The sequence below is a fragment of the Desmodus rotundus genome, chromosome 9 (assembly GCF_022682495.2).
Source record: "Desmodus rotundus isolate HL8 chromosome 9, HLdesRot8A.1, whole genome shotgun sequence".
Taxonomy (NCBI): Eukaryota; Metazoa; Chordata; class Mammalia; order Chiroptera; family Phyllostomidae; genus Desmodus; species Desmodus rotundus.
In genome coordinates this window covers 46137278-46160650 of record NC_071395.1, presented here as the reverse complement: position 1 = coordinate 46160650, position 23373 = coordinate 46137278, and the positions used below count along the sequence as shown (strand labels likewise).

The 23373-nt window shown below is 42.3% G+C and overlaps 2 protein-coding genes across 2 annotated transcripts; one reads left to right on the top strand and one right to left on the bottom strand.

The window, feature by feature from the left end:
- Positions 1-8048: 8048 nt before the first annotated feature.
- On the top strand, positions 8049-9029 carry LOC128779226 (olfactory receptor 7C1). The gene has a single exon (XM_053911234.1). It carries the CDS (start codon positions 8064-8066, stop codon positions 9027-9029), a length of 966 nt encoding a protein of 321 aa, XP_053767209.1. The 5' UTR covers positions 8049-8063.
- Positions 9030-19481: 10452 nt separating this feature from the next.
- On the bottom strand, positions 19482-22877 carry LOC112322341 (olfactory receptor 7A10). The gene is made up of 2 exons (XM_053911408.1): positions 22697-22877; positions 19482-20893 (listed from the first exon to the last, which is right to left on the bottom strand). Exon 2 carries the CDS (start codon positions 20878-20880, stop codon positions 19912-19914), a length of 969 nt encoding a protein of 322 aa, XP_053767383.1. The 5' UTR covers positions 20881-20893; positions 22697-22877; the 3' UTR covers positions 19482-19911.
- Positions 22878-23373: the final 496 nt, after the last annotated feature.

The window sequence follows — 23373 nt, the reverse complement described above, 5'->3', positions numbered from 1 at the left end:
AATCAGGAAAACAATCCCATTTGATATAGCAACAAGAAAAATAAAGTACCTAGGAATAAACCTAACCAAGGAGGTAAAAGACCTGTACTCAGAAAACTACACAACACTGAAGAAAGAAATTAAGGAAGACACAAACAAATGGAAGCATGTACCATGCTTATGGATTGGAAGAATTAACATCACCAAAATGGCCATACTACCCAAAGCAATTTATAGATTCAATGCAATCCCTATTAGAGTACCCATGACATATTTCAGAGATATAGAACAAACATTTCAGAAATTCACATGGAACCATAAATGATCCCGAATAGATGCAGCAATTCTTGGAAAGAATAAAGTAGGAGGGCCACAATACCTGATATCAAACTGTATTACAAGGCCACTGTAATCAAAACAGCTTGGTACTGGCATAAACACAGGCACATAGACCAATGGACCAGAACAGAGAGCCCAGAAACAAACCCAAGTCTTTACAGTCAATTAATATTTGACAAAGGAGGCAGGAGCAGAAAATGGAGAACAAATAACCCTTCAACAGATGGTGTTGGGAGATCTGGACAGCTACGTGCAAAAAAATGAAACTTGATCACCAACTTACAACATACACAAAAATAAATTCAAGGTGGATGAAAGACTTAAATATAAGTCATAACACCATAAAAGTCCTAGAGGAAAACATTTGCAGGAATATCTCAGACATTCCACTCAGCAACCTCCTCACAAACACTTCCCCTAAAGCAAGGGACATAAAGGAAAAAATAAACAAATGGGATCTCCTCCAGGTTAAAAGTTTCTGCAGGGTTAAAGAAAACAGCATTGAAATGAAAAGAGAACCAACAGTATGGGAACGCATATTTGCCAATGATACCTCAGATGAGGGCCTGATCTCCAAACTATATGAAGAACTCACACGACTCCACTCCAGGAAGACAAACAACCCAATTAAAAAGTGGGCAAAGGACTTGAACAGACACTTCTCCAAGGAAGACATACAGAGGGCCCAGAGACATATGAAAAGATGATCAGCATCACTAGCCATCAGAGAGATGCAAATTAAAACCACAATGAGATACCATCTCACAGCAGTCAGAGTGGCCAACATAAACAAATCCACAAACAAATGTTGGAGAGGATGCGGAGAAAAGGGAACCCTAGTGCACTGTTGGTGGGAATGCAGACTGGTGAGGCCACTGTGGAAAACAATATGGAATTTCCTCAGAAAACTAAAAATGGAACTGCCCTTTTACCCAGCAATTCCGCTGCTGGGATTATACCCTAAGAACCCTGAAACACCAATCCAAAAGAACTTGTGCACCCCAATGTTCATAGCAGCACAATTTACAATAGCCAAGTGGTGGAAGCAACCTAAGTGCCCATCAGCAATCGAATGTATCCAAAAACTATGGTATATTTACACAATGGAATTCTACGCAGCAGAGAGAAAGAAGGAGCTTATACCCTTTGCAACAGCATGGATGGAACTGGAGAGCATTATGCTAAGTGAAATAAGCCAGGCGGTGAGGGACAAATAACATATGATCTCACCTTTAACTGGAACATAATCAATACAAGAAAAAAGCAAACAAAATATAACCAGAAACATTGAAGTTAAGAACAATCTAACAATAGCCGGGGGGTGGGGGGGACAGTGGGAAGAGGGGATTACAGGAACTACTATAAAGGACACATGGACAAAACCAAGGGGAAGGGTGGAGGTGGCGGAGGGAGGTGGATTCAGCTTGGGTGGGGTGGAGGGATGGGGACAAAAGGTATACAACTGTAACTGAATAACAATAAAAATTAAAAAAAAATTTTTGAAAGGATTTTATTTATTTATTTTCAGAGAGACAGGAAGGGGGGGAGAAAAAGAGGAAGAGAAACTTCAATGTGTGGTTGCCTCTCACTCACACCCTGCTGAGGACTTGGCCAGCAACCCAGGCATGTGCCCTGACTGGGAATCAAACCAGTGACCTCTTGGTTCGCAGGCTGGCACTGAATCCACTGAGCCACACCAGCCAGAGCTCTACTAATTTATTTAAAGATATTATATACATTCTTGACATCAGAGGCTCATGGGTTTCTTGAGTTGAATGCTTTCTGTTCATAACTTACATCAGGTAGTCTGTACCCCATATACTGTCCTACAGATTCGAAGGGCACTTGGTAAGAGAATAGCTCATCAGGGTATTGGAACCAACAGCAGAACCCAAGGACAGCTCATGGCTGGGCCTCCACTCAGCTAAGTTTTCATAGAGCTAAGCTGTGAAGTATTGTAGGCTGACTTTAATGGGACATCAGCATGGGGAGCCATTGTGTTGGGAAGAGAATCGTGATGGTGGACAGGTCTGACTGTTCAGTCAGCCAAGGTCTGGGGAGACTAAGCAGAGAGCCTGAGTGATATACATTTCCTGGACCTTCCCACTAGCAGGAAAGAAGCCATATTTAATTTTCCTTTTAATTTTATGATTTTGCCTCTGATTTACTTACTCCCTATATCTAAATCTACACACTTAAACCAGGGATCTGCAAACTACTCCCCAAAGAGCAACTCCCACCCACAGCCTGTTTTTATAAAAAGGCTTTCCTGGAATACAGTATAGTAGGTTGAATAGTAGCTCCTGAAAGATATGTCTACATCCTAACTCCTAGTACCTGTAAATACAACCTCATTTGGGGAAAAAAAAAAGGCTCTTGATAGATCTAATTAAGGATTTCAAGACGAAGTCATCCTGGATTATCCAGATGGCCCCTAAAACCAATGACAAGCATCCTTATAGGAGCTGTAGAGTAGAGACTCACAGAAGACCACATGGCTACAGAGGCAAAAATTGGAGTGACACAGCCACAAAGCCCAGGAAAGCTTGCAATCACCAACAGCAGGAAGAGGCAAGGAACACCATCTCCCCAATAGCCTTTGCAGCAACTGCAGCCTTTCTGACATTTCAATATTAGACTTCTGGCCTCCAGAACTCTAATGAAATAAAACTATTGTTGTAAGCCACCCAGTTTGGGCTTAGTTGTTACAGAACCCACAGAAAATGAATGCCTACAGCCACGCCCATCTGCACAGGTATTGCCTACAACTTCTTTCACACTGCAATCATAATGGAACACAGGTCCAGCTGCCTGCCGCAGTGGAAGCCAGATACGTGAGACAGGTGTGCTGGCCACCTGGAAGATGGGGAACTCTTGTCCCAAAGTCCATCTTGCCATCTCTGGTCAAGGCAGCAATTCTTTTTTTTTTTTTTAAGATTTTGTTTGTTTGTTTGTTTGTTTGTTCAGAGATGGGGAAAGGAGGGAGAAATAGAGGGGGAGAAACAGATCAGTTGCCTCTCACTTCCCCGCCAGTGAGGACCTGGCCCACAACCCAGGCATGTGCCCTCACCAGGAATCAAACTATCGAATTTTCAGTGCCCAGGCAGGCTCTCAATCCACTGAGCCACACCAGCCAGGGCAAGCCAGCAGTTCTTATAGGGACTTGGTAAGAATTGGAGAGGGGAAACTTCCCCTGGGGAGTGCAAACCTGCTGTGCTGGTGACAGAGGGCAGTGGGAGTAGGGAGAGCAGCTCTGGACATGAGACAGTGTTCTTGCTGCTCCCAATATGGATGGCCATGGTAAGTGTCCTCGAGTTGGCCATCTGGTTTTTAGTCGGTTGAATTCCTGAGCCAGGACCTTGAGGTCAGGCTGCTCCTTCGATTCACACGAGAACTGTAACAGCTGAACTGTAAAGTATACTTAGAAAAGAAACTTTTAACACACCAGACCTGGCTCTGAGAGGAAAATCGGATTAGCGTAACAAGCTGCGTCTAGCATTTACTGAGACCATATGGGTAGCTCTCTGTCACTGCAGTGTGTGTGCTGCTCATTACACGACGGCACAGTTAAGGAGTCGCAACAGAGCACTGACGGTCCAACAGTAACACTGATCACCTATCCCTTTAAAATATGCTTGGCAACGCCTGCCGTTAGTCACTGTCAGATACTGATTTTACATTCAAACTACTCTTTCCTGTTGTAAAGGCATGCTCAGAATGGCCTAGCTGGCCAGAAAAAAATACATACCCCTGTGAGTTAAAAAATATGAATGTTGCCCTGGCTGCTGTTCCTCAGTGGATTCAATGCCAGCTTGTGAGCCTGTGGGTCACCATTCGATTCCCGGTCAGTGTGTGTCCCTGGATTGTGGGCCAGGCCCCAGTGGTGGACAGGAAGAGGCAAAAACACATTGAGGTTTCTCTCCCTCTCTTCCTCCTTCCTTTTCCCTCTGTCTGAAAATAAATAATTTTTTAAAACATAAAAATAAAATTGTGAGTGCAATTACTCCAGATGATAAATTTGAATTACTGGGCCTGTGGAACTTTTACAAAGAACACTCGACTTCTGCAGCCAACATATGTCACCCTCCATCAAGTGCAATGACCCCTGAATTGTCTTCAGGATCTGTCTCCACTTTTTATAGAAGTCAAGGTGAAGTTCCTGGGAAATTTCTATTTGGGATGGATGTGGTCAGGTAACATAGTTACATCTCTGAGTCACTTAGTATCACTCACGGCAGCTCAGAGGCTCATAGTGTGGTCCTTTCAATGCATCTTGCATGAGAGGTTATATACAGTGGGGAGATGTTTATTCCAGGGGAGATGGACTCATCAGTAGGAAGGGACTATGCATCTGGCCTCAAAGGTGAGCCTATGGGGGCTGAACTTGCAGAGACTTTGCTTTCATTTATGGTCCCTTGGCTTCAAGGGAGCTGAATTGCTTAGAGAATTAAGTGACAATAAAACAATTTATTTAAATGAGGAGCTCTGAGAACTCAGCCTCTGGACCTCCCTCAGCAGACTCACCTTAAGCTCCTCAGCCTAAGGTCAACAGCGTCCTATCTGTGCCTCTCTAAGATGTCCAACTACTCTGGAAATCCAGCACCGCACCCCCATTCACTGCCCTTTCCACATCAATTGCCCAAGGAAGGAAGGACCAGTAGAGCCAAATCCATCAAGTGATGCCACTGGGGAATGCTAGGGTGAGTACTATGGGAAAGCATCATGGAGGGAAGTAAGGCTTTCAGTAACCGTGTCTTTTTGGAGAAGTCAGGTGGAGGAGATGTGAAAGGGGATTGATCCAAAATCCTGCACATTAGGCGTCCCTAGCTCTGAAGGGCATTCTTGCAACTTATTCCTTCTCAGTCCTTTCTTCCCACTCACCATCTCAGAGCACAATCCCACGACCTCTCTCCTCCCACAGTAGGAATTGACCCTTCCTTACATCTGCTCAACTCTCAGGACTCTGCTGTATTTCAACTTTACCATTGTGTGTGTGTGTATGTGTGTGTAGCATTGATGGAGTGAGGCAGCCTTGCAGTGTGAGGAAAGCACAGCCTTGGAGTTAGGGAGGTGTGGACTCAAATTCGTTCATCTCCATCTGGTACCTGTGGATGTGGGAAACATTTCTCACATCCTGTGGACCTTTTTCTCATCCACACAGGAATGAGTATAAAGAGACCTCAGAGATGCTTACGGGAGAATATCTGCCTTGGACAAAGTGTCCAGCACGCAGTGTCCTTTGAAAGATACCACTTATTTCTTTCCCTCATTTACATAACACACCAATACACAATACATAAAACAAAGCAGAACACCTGATACCTACAGGACAAGGGAAGTACGGAGGCAGAAGAAAGTAAAGGAGACATAGAAAAATAATTACATGACTAAACAAATTATGTACCATGAAATGTTACATAGTTGTCAACACTGAGCCCCTGATACCACTGAGAATTCCAGTGAAAACAAAGGATTCTCTGCTGTTAGAATAAAATTTGGCTACATAAACAAAAACACTAAAAATAAAAAGCATTCATATTCCCTAGAGGTCACTGTGTCTCTGTCATAAGAAAGTGGGGCCAGCGCGATGTCTCCAGGCTAACATGAGGGACAGAGGTTCATTTCATCTCTCTGCTCACCTAGCCATAGTGTGTGGTTTTCCAAGACACGTCAACTGCAGGAATCCTATTGCGATGTGTAAATTCCAGACAAAAAGGAGCTAGGAAAGGGAAGGCCTTTGACAAGCATTCCAGGACTCCACTCACCAGCTTAACACACTATCCAACTGCCCCAGATTACAAGAGAAGGTGGAAAACAGGGTATCTTAGCTGGGTATAGGACCACCACAAAGTGTAATCAGGTTCTGTTAATAGGAAAGCAGGGAGCGGCTATGTTGTCCAAGCAGTCCCTGGCACAGTACTTAGTTATAGGGTCCAGAGTGTCCATAACATAAAAACAATTAACTGCTTCACAGAAACATGACCCTTCCTGATACTGAGGTACAAAAAAAACATTTTTAATACACTGATGCCCTTAATTTTTGTAAAACAGCCTCACATTGTGTGAAGAAAGGAGCAATGTTTCCAGCCAATTGCCTTCAAGAAATCCAAAAGCGTTGTAAGGTTCTCCAGGTGTTTCTGAACATAGGCTGGAGGCATCACACATGGTAACAGTCACACTGTCAGAGGGTGAAACCAGGATGCTACATCACGGCTCAGGTATTAAGTATTCCAAAACAATATCAGCACTAAACCTTGACCACAGTTAAAACTGCCAGTTATAGGTGAGATCATATGGTATTTGTCTTTCACCTCCTGGCTTACTTCACTTAGCATAATGCTCTCCAGTTTCATCCATGCTGTTGCAAAGGGTAGGAGCTCCTTCTTTCTTTCTGCTGTGTAGTATTCCATTGTGTAAAGGTACCACATTTTTTGATTCACTCACTTAACCAGAAAGGGGGGGGGAGGGAGATAACAGGGGAAAGAAGGGAAAGGGTCATCAAGCAACATGTATGAAGGACCCATGGACAAAGCCAAAGGGGTGAAGGATGGAGGGTAGGAGGTGGGGGTAAATGGCGGTGGGGGTAGTGGTGGCAGGATAATGAAGACAACTGTATTCTAACAACAATAAAAAAATTAAACATTAAATAGAATAAAATTAAAAAGGCCTATGTCATCTGGGTGAGAAGAGCATTTAGATTCTCAGTAGTAAAGGCTTCCTGTACCAATTTGGTCAACATATTAACACTAATTTGGTGGCTCCAATAAACAAGTCACCATCTATATTTTTGAAATTACCTGTCTCTCTATAGTTCCTGAGTTCTTGTAATTTTTATGTACCAATAATACATGAATTTGATAAGAAAAATCTCTCCCCTCCCCACAAATATCTGTAACCTGAAAACATTATTACCAAATCTTTGATGAGTGGTCTACCTCATGTGACCAAAAAAACCAAAAATGCCCAAATATTAGATCAGCTTTACATGCAGTGCTTACATTACTTTTTAAAACTATTCTTTAAGAAGTTCTACTGAAAGATAAAAGAAAAAAGGCGTTATGGTTGGCAGACTTTCTAATGACACAGACCAGAGCATCATAAAATGAACATGTGAAGTAACCTAATATACTGTCACGTAACCAGTGGAAATCATTGTGAAAGTTGCAGGTATTTGCACTGAAAAATTAGACACTGCTTGGAATAGGTAGGGCCAATGTACGAAAGTAACTCCACACAGATGGCAGCGAAAACATGATTACTGAGCTCTTCTGTTTGGCCACTTGTTCCGTAAGGAGGTTTGAGGGAAGGTGTAGAGAAAAATAAACGTGAAGAGAGAAAAACTGAAGGGTTAGAGCCATAGATGTTCTAGACCAACAATACTCAAACACTCGTGCACATGTAAAACTCCTGCTGATCTCCTTAGAGCACAGGTTCTCTGCAGCAAGTCTGACTGGGGCATGGGATCCTGCATTGAAAGAAGCTCTTGGGTGATGCTGATCCTGTAGGGCCCTGAGGGCCTGACTACAAAGGACACAACCGTTTTGGAAATAAAGGGACATTTCCAGAGAGTAGTGGCAGCAAAGGAAAGGACAGGAGCATTTCAAATTCCCCGACTGAATGCAATTATGAAAAGGTTGTACTGTATTAATTCATTAACCTGGAATCCAGGGCAAACACCTTTCCACACTGTAAATGACGATGAGTGAATGTTGCTTTTTCTCTTTCCTGGCATTTACTTCTTCCTCATGGAATCAGGCAATCAAACACATGCCCCAGAATTTCTCCTTCTGGGCTTTTCAGCAAAGTCAGAGACGCAGTTCCTCCTCTTTGGGCTGTTTCTGTCCATGTACCTGGTCACATTCACCGGGAACCTGCTCATCATCCTGGCCATCAGCTCAGACTCCCACCTCCACGTGCCCATGTACTTCTTCCTCTCCAACCTGTCCTTGGCTGACATCTGCTTCACCTCCACCACCATCCCAAAGATGCTGCTGAACATCCAGACACACAACAAACTCATAACCTATGCAGGATGTCTCAGCCAGATATTTTTTTTCATTGTGTTTGGATGCTTGGACAATTTACTCCTGACCGTGATGGCCTATGACCGCTTTGTGGCCATCTGTCACCCCCTGCACTACACAGTCATCATGAACCCTCGTCTCTGTGGGCTACTGGCTCTGGGGTCCTGGTGCATCAGTGTCATGGGCTCCCTGCTGGAAACCCTGACCGTCTTGAGGCTATCCTTCTGCACAAACGTGGAAATCCCACACTTTTTCTGTGATCTTCCTCAAGTCCTGAAACTTGCCTGTTCGGACATCCTCGTCAATAACATAGTGGTGTATTTTGCAACTGGCCTTCTGGCTGTGATTCCTTTCAATGGAATCCTTTTGTCTTATTATCAAATTGTTTCCTCCATCCTGAGGATTTCTTCAGCTGGGGGCAAGTACAAAGCCTTCTCCACCTGTGGGTCTCACCTGTTAGTGGTCTCCTTGTTCTATGGCAGCGGCCTTGGGGTCTACTTCAGGTCTGCAGCCACTTCCTCCTCTAGGACAAGTCTGGTGGCCTCAGTGATGTACACTATGGTCACCCTCATGCTGAACCCCTTCATCTACAGTCTCAGGAACAGGGACATGAAGGAGTCCCTGCAGGGTCTCCTCATCAGGGTGGGGACTCTCAGGGGCGGAGCTGTTACAGGACTGTCTGAGTAGCAGAGGACAATACTGAGGACCAGAAATCCTGTGTTCCTTTGTCTGATGTTCTTATTTTTCCTAATTTTACATGTTTCTATAGCACAACTTTCCTTGGGTCTTCACTGCTCTCCCCATTTTTCTTTAGGTTGTAACCTGACTTCTCTCTTTCACTTCCTAACCAGCCGATTGGCCTTTGTATGAATAAAACCTGACATTTTATAAGTTATCTTTAGGAATCATTTGGATTATTTCTAAAAAATGAATCTTATGTTTTTAAAATATATTCTCAGAAGTTATGGTATGTGTACCTATTTTGGAAATGATCTGAAAACTCAATTACAGAAATTATTTCTGAGGTTATGTGAATTCAGTAAAGCTGCAGTATAGGAGACCGTTCTGGGTGGTGTGGGCCCAGCTCCCACTCCGAGAGGCCATTGGAAAGTGAGGTGCGGCACAGAGGACCCACGCCCATGGGTAGGTTCTCCCGTGGGGAATCAGGCCTGCATTGTACCTAGGCTGCTTTGAGACTTATTTTTGGCTAAAACTCCGTCACCCTGAATTGAGGCAGCACATGTTTATTGCATATCTTTAAAGTAACTTCCTAAAATCTATGCTAAACCTTCCAAGGACTAGTGTAAACAGCTCAACCACTTTTCCCTTTACATTTGCAAATATCCTTCCTCTTTTAAGTAATTAGCAACATCCTCTCCTTTGTCTTCTGTAACCACCTAAAGTGAACCTGTGCATAGTAAATGAGGACCATCCTCAATGTAATGTGCCCAGAAAAGCAATAAAATCCTGTCAAGGCAAGGGTCAGGGCACTCTCCCCTTGAAAGAGTGGCCTTGTGGTCCCTTTTCCTCCACTGGATTCAGTAGGTCATGTGAATTAGTCTCGTCTCAGCCACAACACCGTGGACACTGCTTGCAGATGACCGCATGACTTCAGAGTACAAAATCAACACACACAAAAAATTCAGTTGAGTCTCTATTGCTAACAGTGAACTATTGAGAAGAAAAAATTAAGTGACCAATCCCATTTACAGTAGCATCCAATACAAGGCATAATTTTTTATAATTTTTTATTGCTGTTCTCCCCCATCATGCCCCCCACCCCACCCATCCCCATACTTAGACATAAATTTAACCAAGGATGTGAAATATCTATACACTGGAAACTCTAAGAGGTTGATTAATAAGTTGAAGAAGACACAAATAAAAGACAAGATATCTCATGTTCATGGATTGAAACAGTACTGTTTAAATGTTTATACTACCCAAAACAACCTATAGGTTGAAAGCAATCCATATCAAAATTCCTTTGGAAGTTTTTATATTAATAAAACAATTTTAATACGTATGGTACCACAAGTTACCCCTAATGCCCAAAGCAAACTTGAGAAAGAACAAAACTAGAGGCATATAGTTCCATATATCAAATTACATTATGAGAAGGGAGAGAAGACGGCGGCGAGATAGGTGGGAGCAGAGTCAACTTCCCTCTGCACCTGGGTGAAACACCTACCCATTCTACTGAGGAACAAAGCAAACAGCCAAAAGCAGCCCAGCGTTTATGAAGATTGGAGACCAAAAAGTACAGCTGACACTGAGAAACGGAAAGTAAGGGGATTACTTCAGGACAAAAAGGTCCCTGCGACCAGCACGGGGACCAGGGCAGCTGCAGCCCCAGGCCCGCCCCTGCCTGGCCTACCGCAGGACTCCTGGGAGAGAGCCAGGTTAATGGCCCCCTCCCCTGTCAAACAAGGCCTGAGCAACACTGTGAGAGACCTGGTTGCCTGAAGTCGCAGGGAGGGGAATAAGGACAAAGTGGTAAACACAGGGAGACTGCAGGCGCTGGCTGAAGAGAGTTGAAAGTTGGGCCCTGTGTGATCCTGACCCGAACAGCCCTCCGCCTAGCTGGAGAGGTGGGCTGTGTAAGAGGACAGGCCCTTGCCTGTATGGAGGGAGCCACAGGATGAGCAGGAGGATTTTTCCCAAAAAGAAAAAGACCCTTGGTGGCTCTTTGGGGAATTCCCCTGCAGCAACAGCTCCAGTCTCCTCTCCACCCCACCACCGGTCAGGGGACTGTGCACACCTCATCTCGGAGGGAACTGAGACCACAGGCACTGAGGAGAGTGCGAATCAAGGAAGGCTCTGCGTGCACACCCATAGCCCGGAGCCTACCATAAAAAAAAGAGTGGGTAGAAGCTGGGAACACCAGGATACCTCCTGGAAGAGGAAACCCACCAACAAAGGAAACACCAACAGATAAGAAGAGAAGAAGGTGAAGGAAAGGGAAACCACACGAAGTCAACCCAGGACCTCTCTGAAAATACAAATAAATAGTGAAGAAATTACTAAGAACAAACAACTTAAAAAGAGCAAGAGAAAAGCCTCAAAACCTTGTAAACACGGAAGAACCAGCTCCAACACAACCTGCCGACACATGCACAACAGAAAACAAGAGGTAGGGGACAGGCTGACCCTCAGATAACCAGCTGGTGGGAAAGATCCACCAAAGAAAGACCCAACAAGAACCAAAAACCAAAGACATACACAGAGACAACATAAACCACAGCCCAAGATCAGTAACATCGGGAGATCAAGGAGACTATACCACTGAATCTCACAGGTATTCTGCCACAGAGATTTACACCAAAAACCCAGGGGGTCAGAACAGAGCAACTTAAGAAGAAGAGGCTAACAGGAAGAGTATCACAAACAAGAGAAGACAAAGAAACAATCCCCAAATGAAAGGAAAGGAGGAAGTCTCAGAAACAATGCTAAATGAAAAACAGGCGAGTCAACGATCAGATAATGAGTTCAAGGAATGGGTTATAAAGAAGCTTCATGAGCTCACACAGAATTACCAAAAACTACAGGGAAACTACAATGAACTCACTGCAAACTATATCAACATGAAAAAGGAAATAGAAACTATCAACAAGGGCCAAGAGGAAATGAAGAATACAATTTCTGAACTGAAGAACACAGGAGAAGGAATCCAAAACAGGCTCGAGGAAGCAGAGGATCGGATCAGTGAACAAGAGGACAAGGTAGAAAAAAAAACACCCAGAATGAGCAAGAAAAGGAAAAGAGGCTCAGAAAGAATGAAGAGGGGTTAAGGGAAATGCAGGACAACATGAAACGCAATAATATCCGTATAATAGGGATACCAGAAGGAGAAGAGGAAGAGCAAGGAATAGAAAACCTGTTTGAAAAAGTAATGATGGAAAATTTCCCTATTTTGATGAGAGAAAAAGTAACAAATCCAAGAATCATAGAGAGTCCCAATCCAGAGGAACCCAAAGAAGCCCACTGCAAGACAAATCATAATTAAAATGGCAAAACTCCAAGACAAAGAAAGAATCTTTTTTTAAATTTTTTTGATATATTTATTGATTATGGTATTACAGTGGTCCCATTTCCACCCCTTCACTCAACTCCATCCTGCCCACCCCCTCCCTCCCACATTCCCCCCCTATAGTTCATGTCCATGGGTCATACTTATAAGTTCTTTGGCTTCTACATTTCCTACACTATTCTTACCCTCCCCCTGTCTATTTTCCATCTATCATTTATGCTATTTATTCTCTGTACCTTTCCCCCCTCTCTCGCCCTCCCAATCCCCTATTGATAACCCTCCATGTGATCTCCATTTTTGTGGTTCTGTTCCTGTTCTAGTTGATTGCTTAGTTTTCTTTTGTTTTGGTTTTAGGTGTGGTTGTTAATAACTGTGAGTTTGCTGTCATTTTTACTGTTCCTATTTTTCATCTTCTTTTGCTTAGATAAGTCCCTTTAACATTTCATAAAATAATGGCTTGGTGATGATGAACTCCTTTAACTTGACCTTATCTAAGAAGCACTTTATCTTCCCTTCCATTCTAAATTATAGCTTTGCTGGATACAGTAATCTTGGATGTAGATCCTTGCCTTTCATGACTTGGAATACTTCTTTCCAGCCCCTTCTTGCCTGTAAGGTCTCTGGAGAAATCAGCTGACAGTCTTATGGGAAGTCCTTTGTAGGTAACTGTGTTCTTTTCTCTTGCTGCTTCTAAGATTCTCTCCTTCTGTTTCATCTTGGCTAATGTAATGATGATGTGCCTTGGTGTGTTCCTCCTTGGGTCCAGCTTCTTTGGGACTCTCTGAGCTTCCTGGACTTCCTGGAAGTCTATTTCCTTTGCCAGACTGGGCAAGTTCTCCTTCATTATTTGTTCAAATAAGTTTTCAATTTCTTGCTCTTGTTCTTCTCCTTCTGGCACCCCTATAATTCGGATGTTGGAACGTTTCAAGATGTCCTGGAGGTTCCTAAGCCTCTCCTCATTTTTCTGAATTCTTGTTTCTTCATTCTTTTCTGGTTGGATGTTTCTTTCTTCCTACTGGTCCACACCATTGATTTGAGTCCCACTTTCCGTCGCATCACTATTGGTTCCCTGTACATTTTCCTTTGTTCCTCTTAGCATAGACTTCATTTTTTCATCTAGTTTACGAACAAATTCAACCAATTCTGTGAGCGTCTTGATAACCAGTGTTTTGAACTGTGCATCCGATAGGTTGGCTATCTCTTCCTCACTTAGTTGTATTTTTTCTGGAGCTTTGAAGTGTTCTGTCATTTGGGCCTTTTTTTGTGTGTGTTGGCGTGTCTGTTACTTTAAGGGGCGGAGCCTTATGTGTTCACCAGGGTGGGGTAACACTGGTTGCTTGACTGTGACGCTGTATGTGGGGGAGGGGCCGAGAGGGAGCAATGGCGCCCGCTCCACTCTCCACCAGACTTCGCCACTCCGTCGGCTACCCACAATCAAACTGGGCCCCTCTGGCGCTGGTTCCCGAGTGGGTGGGCTTGTGCACACTCTAGGCCCCTGTGGGTCTCTCCAATGACCTCTCCTGTGAGGCTGGGACTCTCTCCTGCTGCTGCCCCAAACCCCACGGGCGTTTTCAATCGAAGGTTTGAGGCTTTATTTCCCCGCCAATTAGCCCTGGGTTGTGTGGTCTGCTTCGCTCCCCGCCGTTCATCCTAGTTTATCTCTGCACGAGTGTGGGGATGCGGGGTCTGCTACCTGCCGCTCTGCCTGCCCCATTCTCCGCCACTCTTGAGTCCAGCCCTCTGGGTCTATCTGTGCACAAATGTGGGGCCGCAGTGTCTGCTAGTGGTCAGACTGCCTGCCCCGCTTGTCCCACACTCCGCCAGTCTCGGTCCCGCCACAGCCACGCGAGTCCTCTCCGCCCCGGTGCCCATCTCCGCGCCTCCTACTGGTCTGGATGTATGTTTCCAACTTCCTTGCCGTTTGATTTTCTGTCAGTTCTGGTTGTGCGAGGAGGCGCAGTGTGTCTACCTATGCCGCCATCTTGGTTCAACAAAGAAAGAATCTTAAAGGCAGCAGGGGAAAAAAGGAAGTAACATACAAGGGAGTCCCAATAAGGTTAGCAGCTGACTTCTCAATGGAAACACTCTAAGCCAGAAGAGAATGGCAAAAGATATTCCAAGTAATGAGAACCAGAGGACTGCAACCAAGACTACTTTATCCAGCTCGGCTCTCCATCAAGAGAGAAGGCCAAATAAGGGGTTTCCCAGACAAAAAAAAGTCTAAAAGAATACACTTCCACCAAACCAGCTCTGCAAGAGATGCTAAAGGGGCTGCTTTAAGGAAAGGACAGAAAAGAGAGAAAGAGAGAAGAACACAGGTACAAAGAATCAGCAATGAATAAGTACCTATAAATAATAACCTTAAACATAAATGGATTAAATGCTCCAATCAAAAGACATAGAATAGCTGAATGGATAAGAAAGCATGACCCACACAGATGCTGCCTACAAGAGACCCACCTCTGGACAGAACACCTACACAGACTCAAAGTGAAGGGCTAGAAACAAATATTCCAAGCAAATGGACAGGGGAAAAAAGCAGGGGTAGCAATACTCATATCAGACAAAATAGACTTCCAAAGAAGGGCCATCAAGAGAGACTCGGAAGGTCACTTCATAATACTCAAAGGAAGAATCCACCAAGAAGACATAAACATTGTAAATATATATGTTCCCAACATAGGAGCACCCAAATACATAAAGAAAATCTTGGAGGACTTCAAGAAAGATATTGACAAAAACGCAAATGTGGTAGGGATTTTAATACACCACTGTTAAAGATGGACAGATCTTCTAAACAAAATATGAAAAAAGATATTGTGGCATTGAACAATACCCTAGATGAAATGGACTTAACTGATATATATAGAGAGCCTTTCATCCCAAAGAAGCAAAATACACATTCTTTTTAAATGCATATGGAACATTTTCAAAGATAGACCACATGATAGGACACAAAACAAGCCTCAACAAATTCAAGAAAATTGAAATCATATCAAGCATTTTCTCTGACCATAAGGGACTGAAACTACAAACAAATCTCAAGGAAAAAACCCCAAAACAATCAAAAACATGGAGATTGAATAGCATGCTATTAAACAATGAATGGGTGAAGAATGAGATTAGGGAAGAAATCAAAAAGTTTCTGGAAACAAACGAAAATGAACTCACAACAATCCAAAACCTATGAGACACAGCAAAGGCAGTCCTGAGAGGGAAGTTTATAGCAATACAGGCCTACCTAAAAAGAATAGAAACGGCTCAAATAAACAACCTAACCATACACCTACAAAAACTCAAGGAACAACAACAAAGACAACCCAGAGCAATTACAAGGAAGGAAATAACCAAGATCAGAGCAGAAATAAATGACATAGAGACTGAAAGCACAATTCTAAGGATCAACAAATCCAGGAGCTGGTTCTTTGCAAAGATAAACAAAATCAACAAGGCCTTAAGCAGGCTCATCAAGAAAAAAAGAGAGAGGACCCAAATAAACACAATCAGAAATGAAAGAGGATAGACTACAACGGATACCACCAAGATACAAAGGATTGTAAGAAATTACTACAAAGAACTGTACGCCAAAAAATTTGAAAACCTGGATGAAATGGACAAATTTCTAGGAAAACACAACCTTCCAAAACTCATTGAAGAAGAAACAGAAAGCCTGAACAGACCAGTAACGCCGGATGAAATTGAAACAGTAATCAAAAAGCTTCCGACACACAAAAGCCCTAGACTAGATGGTTTCACAGGAGAAATCTACAGAGCACTTAAGGGGGAGCTAACCACCATCCTCCACAGATTATTTCAAAAAATCCAAGAAGATGGAAGACTCCCAAACTCGTTTTACTCAGCCAACATCATCCTAATGCCAAAACCAGATAAAGACATCACAAAGAAAAAAAACTTCAGGCCAATATCGCTGATGAACATAGATGCTAAAATCCTGAACAAAATATTGGCAAACCGCATCCAGCAATACATTAAAAAGATCATACACCATGACCAAGTGGGATTCATCCCAGGGATGCAAGGATGGTACAATATTCGCAAATCAATAAACATAATACACCACATAAACAAAAGAAAAGACAAACAACACTTGATCATATCAATAGATGCAGAAAAAGCATTTGATAAGGTACAGCACCCATTTATGATAAAAACCCTCAACAAACTGGGAACACAAGGAGCATTTCTCAACATAATAAAGGCCATATATGAGAGACCTACTGCCAACATCATACTCAATGGACAAAAACTTAGAGCTTTCCCACTAAGATCAGGAACAAGACAAGGATGCCCTCTCTCACCACTCCTATTCAACATAGTATTGGAAGTCCTAGCCACAGAGATCAGACCAAAAAAAGCAATAAAAGGCAACCAAATTGGAAAGGAGGAAATAAAACTGTCTTTGTTTGCAGATGACATGAGAGTGTACATGGAAAATCCTAAGACTCCACCAAAAAACTACTCGACCTAATAAATGAATTTGGCAAAACAGCTGGATACAAAGTCAATACTCAGAAATCAAAGGCATTCCTGTACACCAACAATGAAACTGCAGAAACAGAAATCAGGAAAACAATCCCATTTGATATAGCAACAAGAAAAATAAAGTACCTAGGAATAAACCTAACCAAGGAGGTAAAAGACCTATACTCAGAAAACTACACAACACTGAAGAAAGAAATTAAGGAAGACACAAACAAATGGAAGCATGTACCATGCTTATGGATTGGAAGAATTAACATCACCAAAATGGCCATACTACCCAAAGCGATTTATACATTCAATGCAATTCCTATTAAAGTACCTATGACATATTTCAGAGATATAGAACAAACATTTCAGAAATTTATATGGAACCATAAATGACCCCGAATAGCTGCAGCAATTTTGAGAAAGAAAAACAAAGCAGGAGGGATCACAATACCTGATATCAAACTGTATTACAAGGCCACTGTAATCAAAACAGCCTCATACTGGCATAAACACAGGCACATGGACCAATGGAACAGAACAGAGAGCCCAGAAATAAACCCAAGTCTCCACAGTCAATTAATATTTGACAAAGGAGGCAGGAACATAAAATGGAGCAAAAACAGCCTCTCCAACAGATGGTGTTGGGAGATCTGGACAGCTACGTGCAAAAAAATGAAACTTGATCACCAACTTACTCCATACACAAAAATAAATTCAAGATGGATAAAAGACTTAAATATAAGTCGTAACACCTTAAAAGTCCTAGAGGAAAACATTGGCAGGAAAACCTCAGACATTCCATGCAGCAACATCCTCACAGACATGTCTCCTAAAGCAAGGGACATAAAGGAAAGAATGAACAAATGGGACCTCATCAAAATAAAAAGCTTCTGCATGGCTAAAGAAAACAGCACCAACATACAAAGAGAACCAACAGTATGGGAAAACATATTTGCTAATGATACCTCAGACAAGGGCCTGATCTCCAAAATATATAGAGAACTCACACAACTCCACTCCAGGAAGACAAACAACCCAATTAAAAATGGGCAAAGGACTTGAACAGACACTTCTCCAAGGAAGACATACAGAGGGCCCAGAGACATATGAAAAGATGCTCAGCATCACTAGCCATCAGAGAGATGCAAATTAAAACCACAATGAGGTACCATCTCACACCAGTTAGAGTGGCCAACATAAACAAATCCACAAACAAATGTTGGAGAGGATGGGGAGAAAAGGGAACCCTAGCACATTGTTGATGGGAATGCAGACTGGTGAGGCCACTGTGGAAAACAGTATGGAATTTCCTCAGAAAACTAAAAATGGAACTACCCTTTGACCCAGCAATTCCGCTGCTAGGATTATACCCTAAGAACCCTAATACACCAATCCAAAAGAACCTATGCACCCCAACGTTCATAGCAGCACAATTTACAATAGCCAAGTAGTGGAAGCAACCTAAGTGTCCATCAGCAAACGAGTGGATCCAAAAACTATGGTATATTTACACAATGGAATTCTACACAGCAGAGAGAAAGAAGGAGCTTATACCCTTTGCAACAGCATGGATGGAAATGGAGAGCATTATGTTAAGTGAAATAAGCCAGACGGTGAGGGACAAATACCATATGATCTCACCCTTAACTGGAACATAATAAATAGAAAAAAAGGAAAGGAAACAAAATATAACCAGAGACATTGAAGTTAAGAACAATCTAACAATGGATAGGGGGGAGTGCGGAGGGGACCGTGAGGAGAGGGGATTACAGGAACTACTATAAAGGACACATGGACAAAATCAAGGGGGAGGGTGGAGGTGGGGGAGGGAGGGGGTGTGGATGGGGTGCGGTGGAGGGATGGGGAGAAAAGGCACACAACTGTAATTGAATTGAATCAATAAAAAATTTTTTAAAAAAGTGAATCCATTAAAGTAGAAGAGTTTGAAAGAACATGTGTGTTTGTGCATCACATACAACTCCGAGTCACAGAACTGGACAGGAACGCAAGCTCTCTAATGAGTAATTGTTTGGCCATTTGCATATATATATGACATATCTATACATCACATATAGTGGTTACAATAATATTTACAGTAGGGAGAAATATGTCATATACAGAAATAGAGGGAATCTTATTTTTAGGCAGCAATGAAAGTTTTCAAGTGGAGGCAGGAAGATCATTCAATAGAAAACATAATTACACCAAGCAATACTTCACCCCAAGCATAAATTCCTTCACACTTCGACACTGATCTTATACACATCAATAAGTAAACATACACCATAAAAAATAGTTTACATAGTAATAAATATACGGCTTATAATTTTGCTTCTTCATACATAAGGTCGTCTTTGACTCTCAGGACATATATGTTAAACTAAGTATTGAAGTTTGTGTTTCCACATCGACTAGAATTGGAGACATGATTTGATGGTCAGTTTTGCCTGTGACTATGCTAAGAATGTGGACACCAAGCTCAATAAGAATCAGGATCCTAATGAGGGAAGACAACTCAATGGCCTGTTACTAAACACACTATGTGTTGAAGTCTACATTTTCAATAAGAGCAGTTATGAGAGTGAGATATGAAGAAATTATGTACAAAAAGTGTTAAACTGTGCTCTTCTAGTTTCCTCTCCTATGAAATGATATAAATGGTTTTGGTTACCTAGTGCAGTATAATTCCATCGAGTACTACATCTCAAGATGTTTCTTTTAGTGAAACTAGAAAAATTCCTCAGAAATTGTTCATTTCATTTCAAAAGAAATTGTTCCTAAGAAATCCACGTAGTCTCCATAACATAAATGGGAGCTTCCAAATATTTCATCCAAGGCTGGGAATCAATTTGGGAGAGGAGAAAAATGACAAAGAAAAAGCTGTTATATCTCATAAAGTTGAAAAGTTAACAGCGATTTGCTTAAATATTATAAAGAAGTTGAAATCACAGGAACACATACTCGAGGAAATAAACAGAGAGTACTTTCTACTTCCACAGCCTGATCAAAGAGTCAAAATATCTGGCTCTGAGGCTTTGAGCCCTATAATCATGTGCATTTCTTCAGCCCGAGCACAAATGTCCCTTTTATAGCTGCCACCCCAACTAATCTTCTCAGAGCCCCCTTTATGTCCCTGTTCCTGAGACTGTAGATGAAGGGATTCAGCATGGGTGTGACCACTGTGTACATCACTGAGGCGACTGCCCTTGAATGTGAGCTGTGAGTATCATCAGAGCTGAGATACACTCCTAGGCTTGTACCATAAAATAAGGAGACAACCAAGAGGTGAGATGCACAGGTGGAAATTGCTTTATACTTCCCCTGAGCTGATGGGATTGCCTGTGTGGAGGACACGATCATAGAGTAAGAGTACAGGATCCCAGCCAGGGCACCACCTCCTAACAGCCCTGCTGAAAAATATATCACCACATCATTAGGAAAAGTGTCAGAACAGGCAAGTTGCACCATATGTTTGATATCACAAAAAAAGTGGAGGATTTCCAAGTCGGTGCAGAAGGACAATCGCAACACCATCAAGCATTGCAGCAAGGAATTCAGGGCACTCATGATGCAGGACACCAAAACCAGGACTCCACAGAGCTGGGGCGTCATTATGACCATGTAGTACAGGGGGTGACAGATGGCCACAAATCGGTCATAGGCCATCACAGTCAGGAGGAAGTTGTCCAGTCCGGCAAAGCATAGGAAGAAATACATCTGGGTGATGCAGCCTGCATAGCTGATGCCTTTGCTCTCTGTCTGGATGTTGAGCAGCATCTTTGGGACAGTGGTGGAGGTAAAACCAATGTCTACCAGGGACAGGTTGGAGAGGAAGAAGTACATGGGTGTGTGGAGGTGGGAGTCTGAGCTGACGGCCAGGATGATGAGCAGGTTTCCCAGCACAGTGATCAGGTACATGGAGAGGAAGAGCCCAAATAGGAGGGGCTGCAGTTCTGGGTCCTCTGAGAGTCCCAGGAGAAGAAACTCTGAAATTTGTGTCAGATTCACTGCTTCCATATGGTGCACTTGACTACCAAGATATAAGAAAAGTACATGACTCATTTTCACTCATGCAAGCATTAGTAACCTAGCATAATTTCTACCATTAATATTTTAGAATCAAGAAATTAATGTCATATTTGGTTTGTATTCTGGTATCCTTTAGGACACGCCTCATGCCATTTCTCATTAGAATTCTTTTTCCAAGTAAAGACACACAAGAATTCTTGTATCTTACTCAGTTTTTTCGATAAGAGAAGAAAAAGTAAAAAGGCAATGGATGTGATGGAAAGCACAGCATGGTGACTCAAGCTAATGAGACTGAATGCTGTATTTGAAAGTTGTTAGAGAAGAGAGTTTCAAAGTCTTTATCAAAGAAAAAACTTGTCACTGTGTATGGTTAACTACACTTAGTGCGGAGGTCATTTTGTATTATATTACAAATATAATATTATGGTGTATACTTGAAGAAAATATAATGTTTTATGTCTATTCTAATTCCAAAACATTGCATGCCAATCAGTTGTTATGGGTAAGAGTATTCAAATTGGTGTTTATAATTTTCAAAGTTATATGAAGTTTTCACTGCTTTTTTTTTTCAAAAGAACTACAAAAACTTTATATCTGACCATTTTCCATGTTATCAAAGGAATATTTAATAAATCAATTACTTAAACTAAAAAATTATACTTCAATTTAAAAACATTTTTTGAAAAAGCCATAGAGAACACAGTATCACTGACTGATACACTGGACAACACAAAATTTATCAACTATATACATTCCCCAAAAGTGCATGTACACACACATAAAAGAACTAAAAGGAAAACAGACAGTTTGTGTAAAAAACTCCAATTCTTGGTTAGAAGGAATCCAATAAAAAATAACATAAGGGAATGTAGTCAAAAATATTGTGATAAGCTTACACAGTGACAGGTGATTACTAGAATCAGTGTGGTGATTGCATTGCCACGAATACAGATGTGAGTCACTCTATTGTACACCTGAAACTGATGTCATATTGACTACAAACTGTACTTAAACAAACACACAACAAAAGAATGAAAATACTCTGATCACACTATCCAAGAGCAAGGAACTTTCAGGTGGACAACATAGTGAAAGTTATAGTATTGTAGTCCAACTACAATTTAAAATAAATAAATTAATACACAAGGAAAGCAAAAAACTTACCCTGCAAAATGTCAGTAGTGATCATAAACGGTTTACAAACCCACACATTTCCTTACAGCCTCACAGGCAATGAAATAATCACAAAGGGAAGCTCATCAGCACACTTGTTTTCACCTACCAAGTAACAGCTTTTTCATGTGAATAGGCAGTGAGAGGAGATGCTGTGAAATGCACGTCCCATGCACTGCCACTGCAAGGGTGTACTTGTGAGCCTTCCTTGGTCCGGATCTTTCTCATCCATAGGGAGACATAGTCTAATAGGCCCCATCATAAAATGTTTAAATGCCCTCACATCACCGCCTGTTCCTCCACAGCTAATAACCTATCTGTCTATTCCTGTTCATTGAACTTACGTTCTACTTCTACTGGAACGACCACACCTCCACTTCCCTCTCTTATTTGTCTTCTGTTAAAACCATTCAGTTGTCAACAAAGACACCTGCATTTCTAAATACAATGTTCATTTGCCTTTTAGCATCATGAATAAACATTCGTTTATGAGTAAAGCCAGCCAGCAACCACAGTGATCACTGGTGTCTGGGCTATGTTGGAATGGTTCTCAGGTGATTTCAGGTACAAGTTCTTGGTTTCCAGTCTCTTGGATCTTCTCCTGCCACATCAGTTGGGCTCTCGGACTCACCTGCATGGGAACTCTGACAAGAAGGTTTCCCTGTGGGAGTCCAAAATCTTCCCTGGGTGGTGGATGATGGAGACCAAAACTCTGTCCCAGACAAGATGGCAAGGAGTGGTCAAGCATTGGTCTCCCTGCCAGATTCAGGTCTCCAAGAGCAACAGCCACATTTCTCCATCCAAAGGTTGCACATGCTGAGATGCTGCAGTACAGGAGCTACTTACAGCTCTCCAGGTCTGCTCATTAGGCACATTTACTTCTCAGCATTCTAATCTCTAAGCACAGAATTCCCCGTGGGGACACTGGTCTGCTCAGAATGGAGAGTTTTCCTGTGATTCTCCTTTCCTGGGAGACTAAGTAATGAGCCATCTGAGTACAGTTTTGATGAGTCCTTCTCCATTAACTGCCCTGCTTCCTGACATCTACAGCTCCCAGCACCTCATCCCAACTGTGTGTTAAAGTTTCTGAGTGGATGGACCTAGAGGGCATTGTGGTCAGTGAAATAAGCCAGTCTTAAGAAGTCAAATACCATATGTTTTCACTCATATGTGGAATCTAAAGAACTAAATAAATGAACACACAAAATGGACACGGTTTCATGGACCCAGAGAACGGACTTGTGGTTGCCAGAGGGGAAGTGGGTTGAATGACTGGGAGAAAAAGGTAAAGAGAGTTAGAAGTACAAG

What these genes read in the sequence shown, in the direction of transcription:
- LOC112322341 (XM_053911408.1), bottom strand. Translation starts at nt 20,880, where the DNA reads ATGGAAGCAGTGAATCTGACACAAATTTCAGAGTTTCTTCTCCTGGGA.
- LOC128779226 (XM_053911234.1), top strand. Translation starts at nt 8,064, where the DNA reads ATGGAATCAGGCAATCAAACACATGCCCCAGAATTTCTCCTTCTGGGC.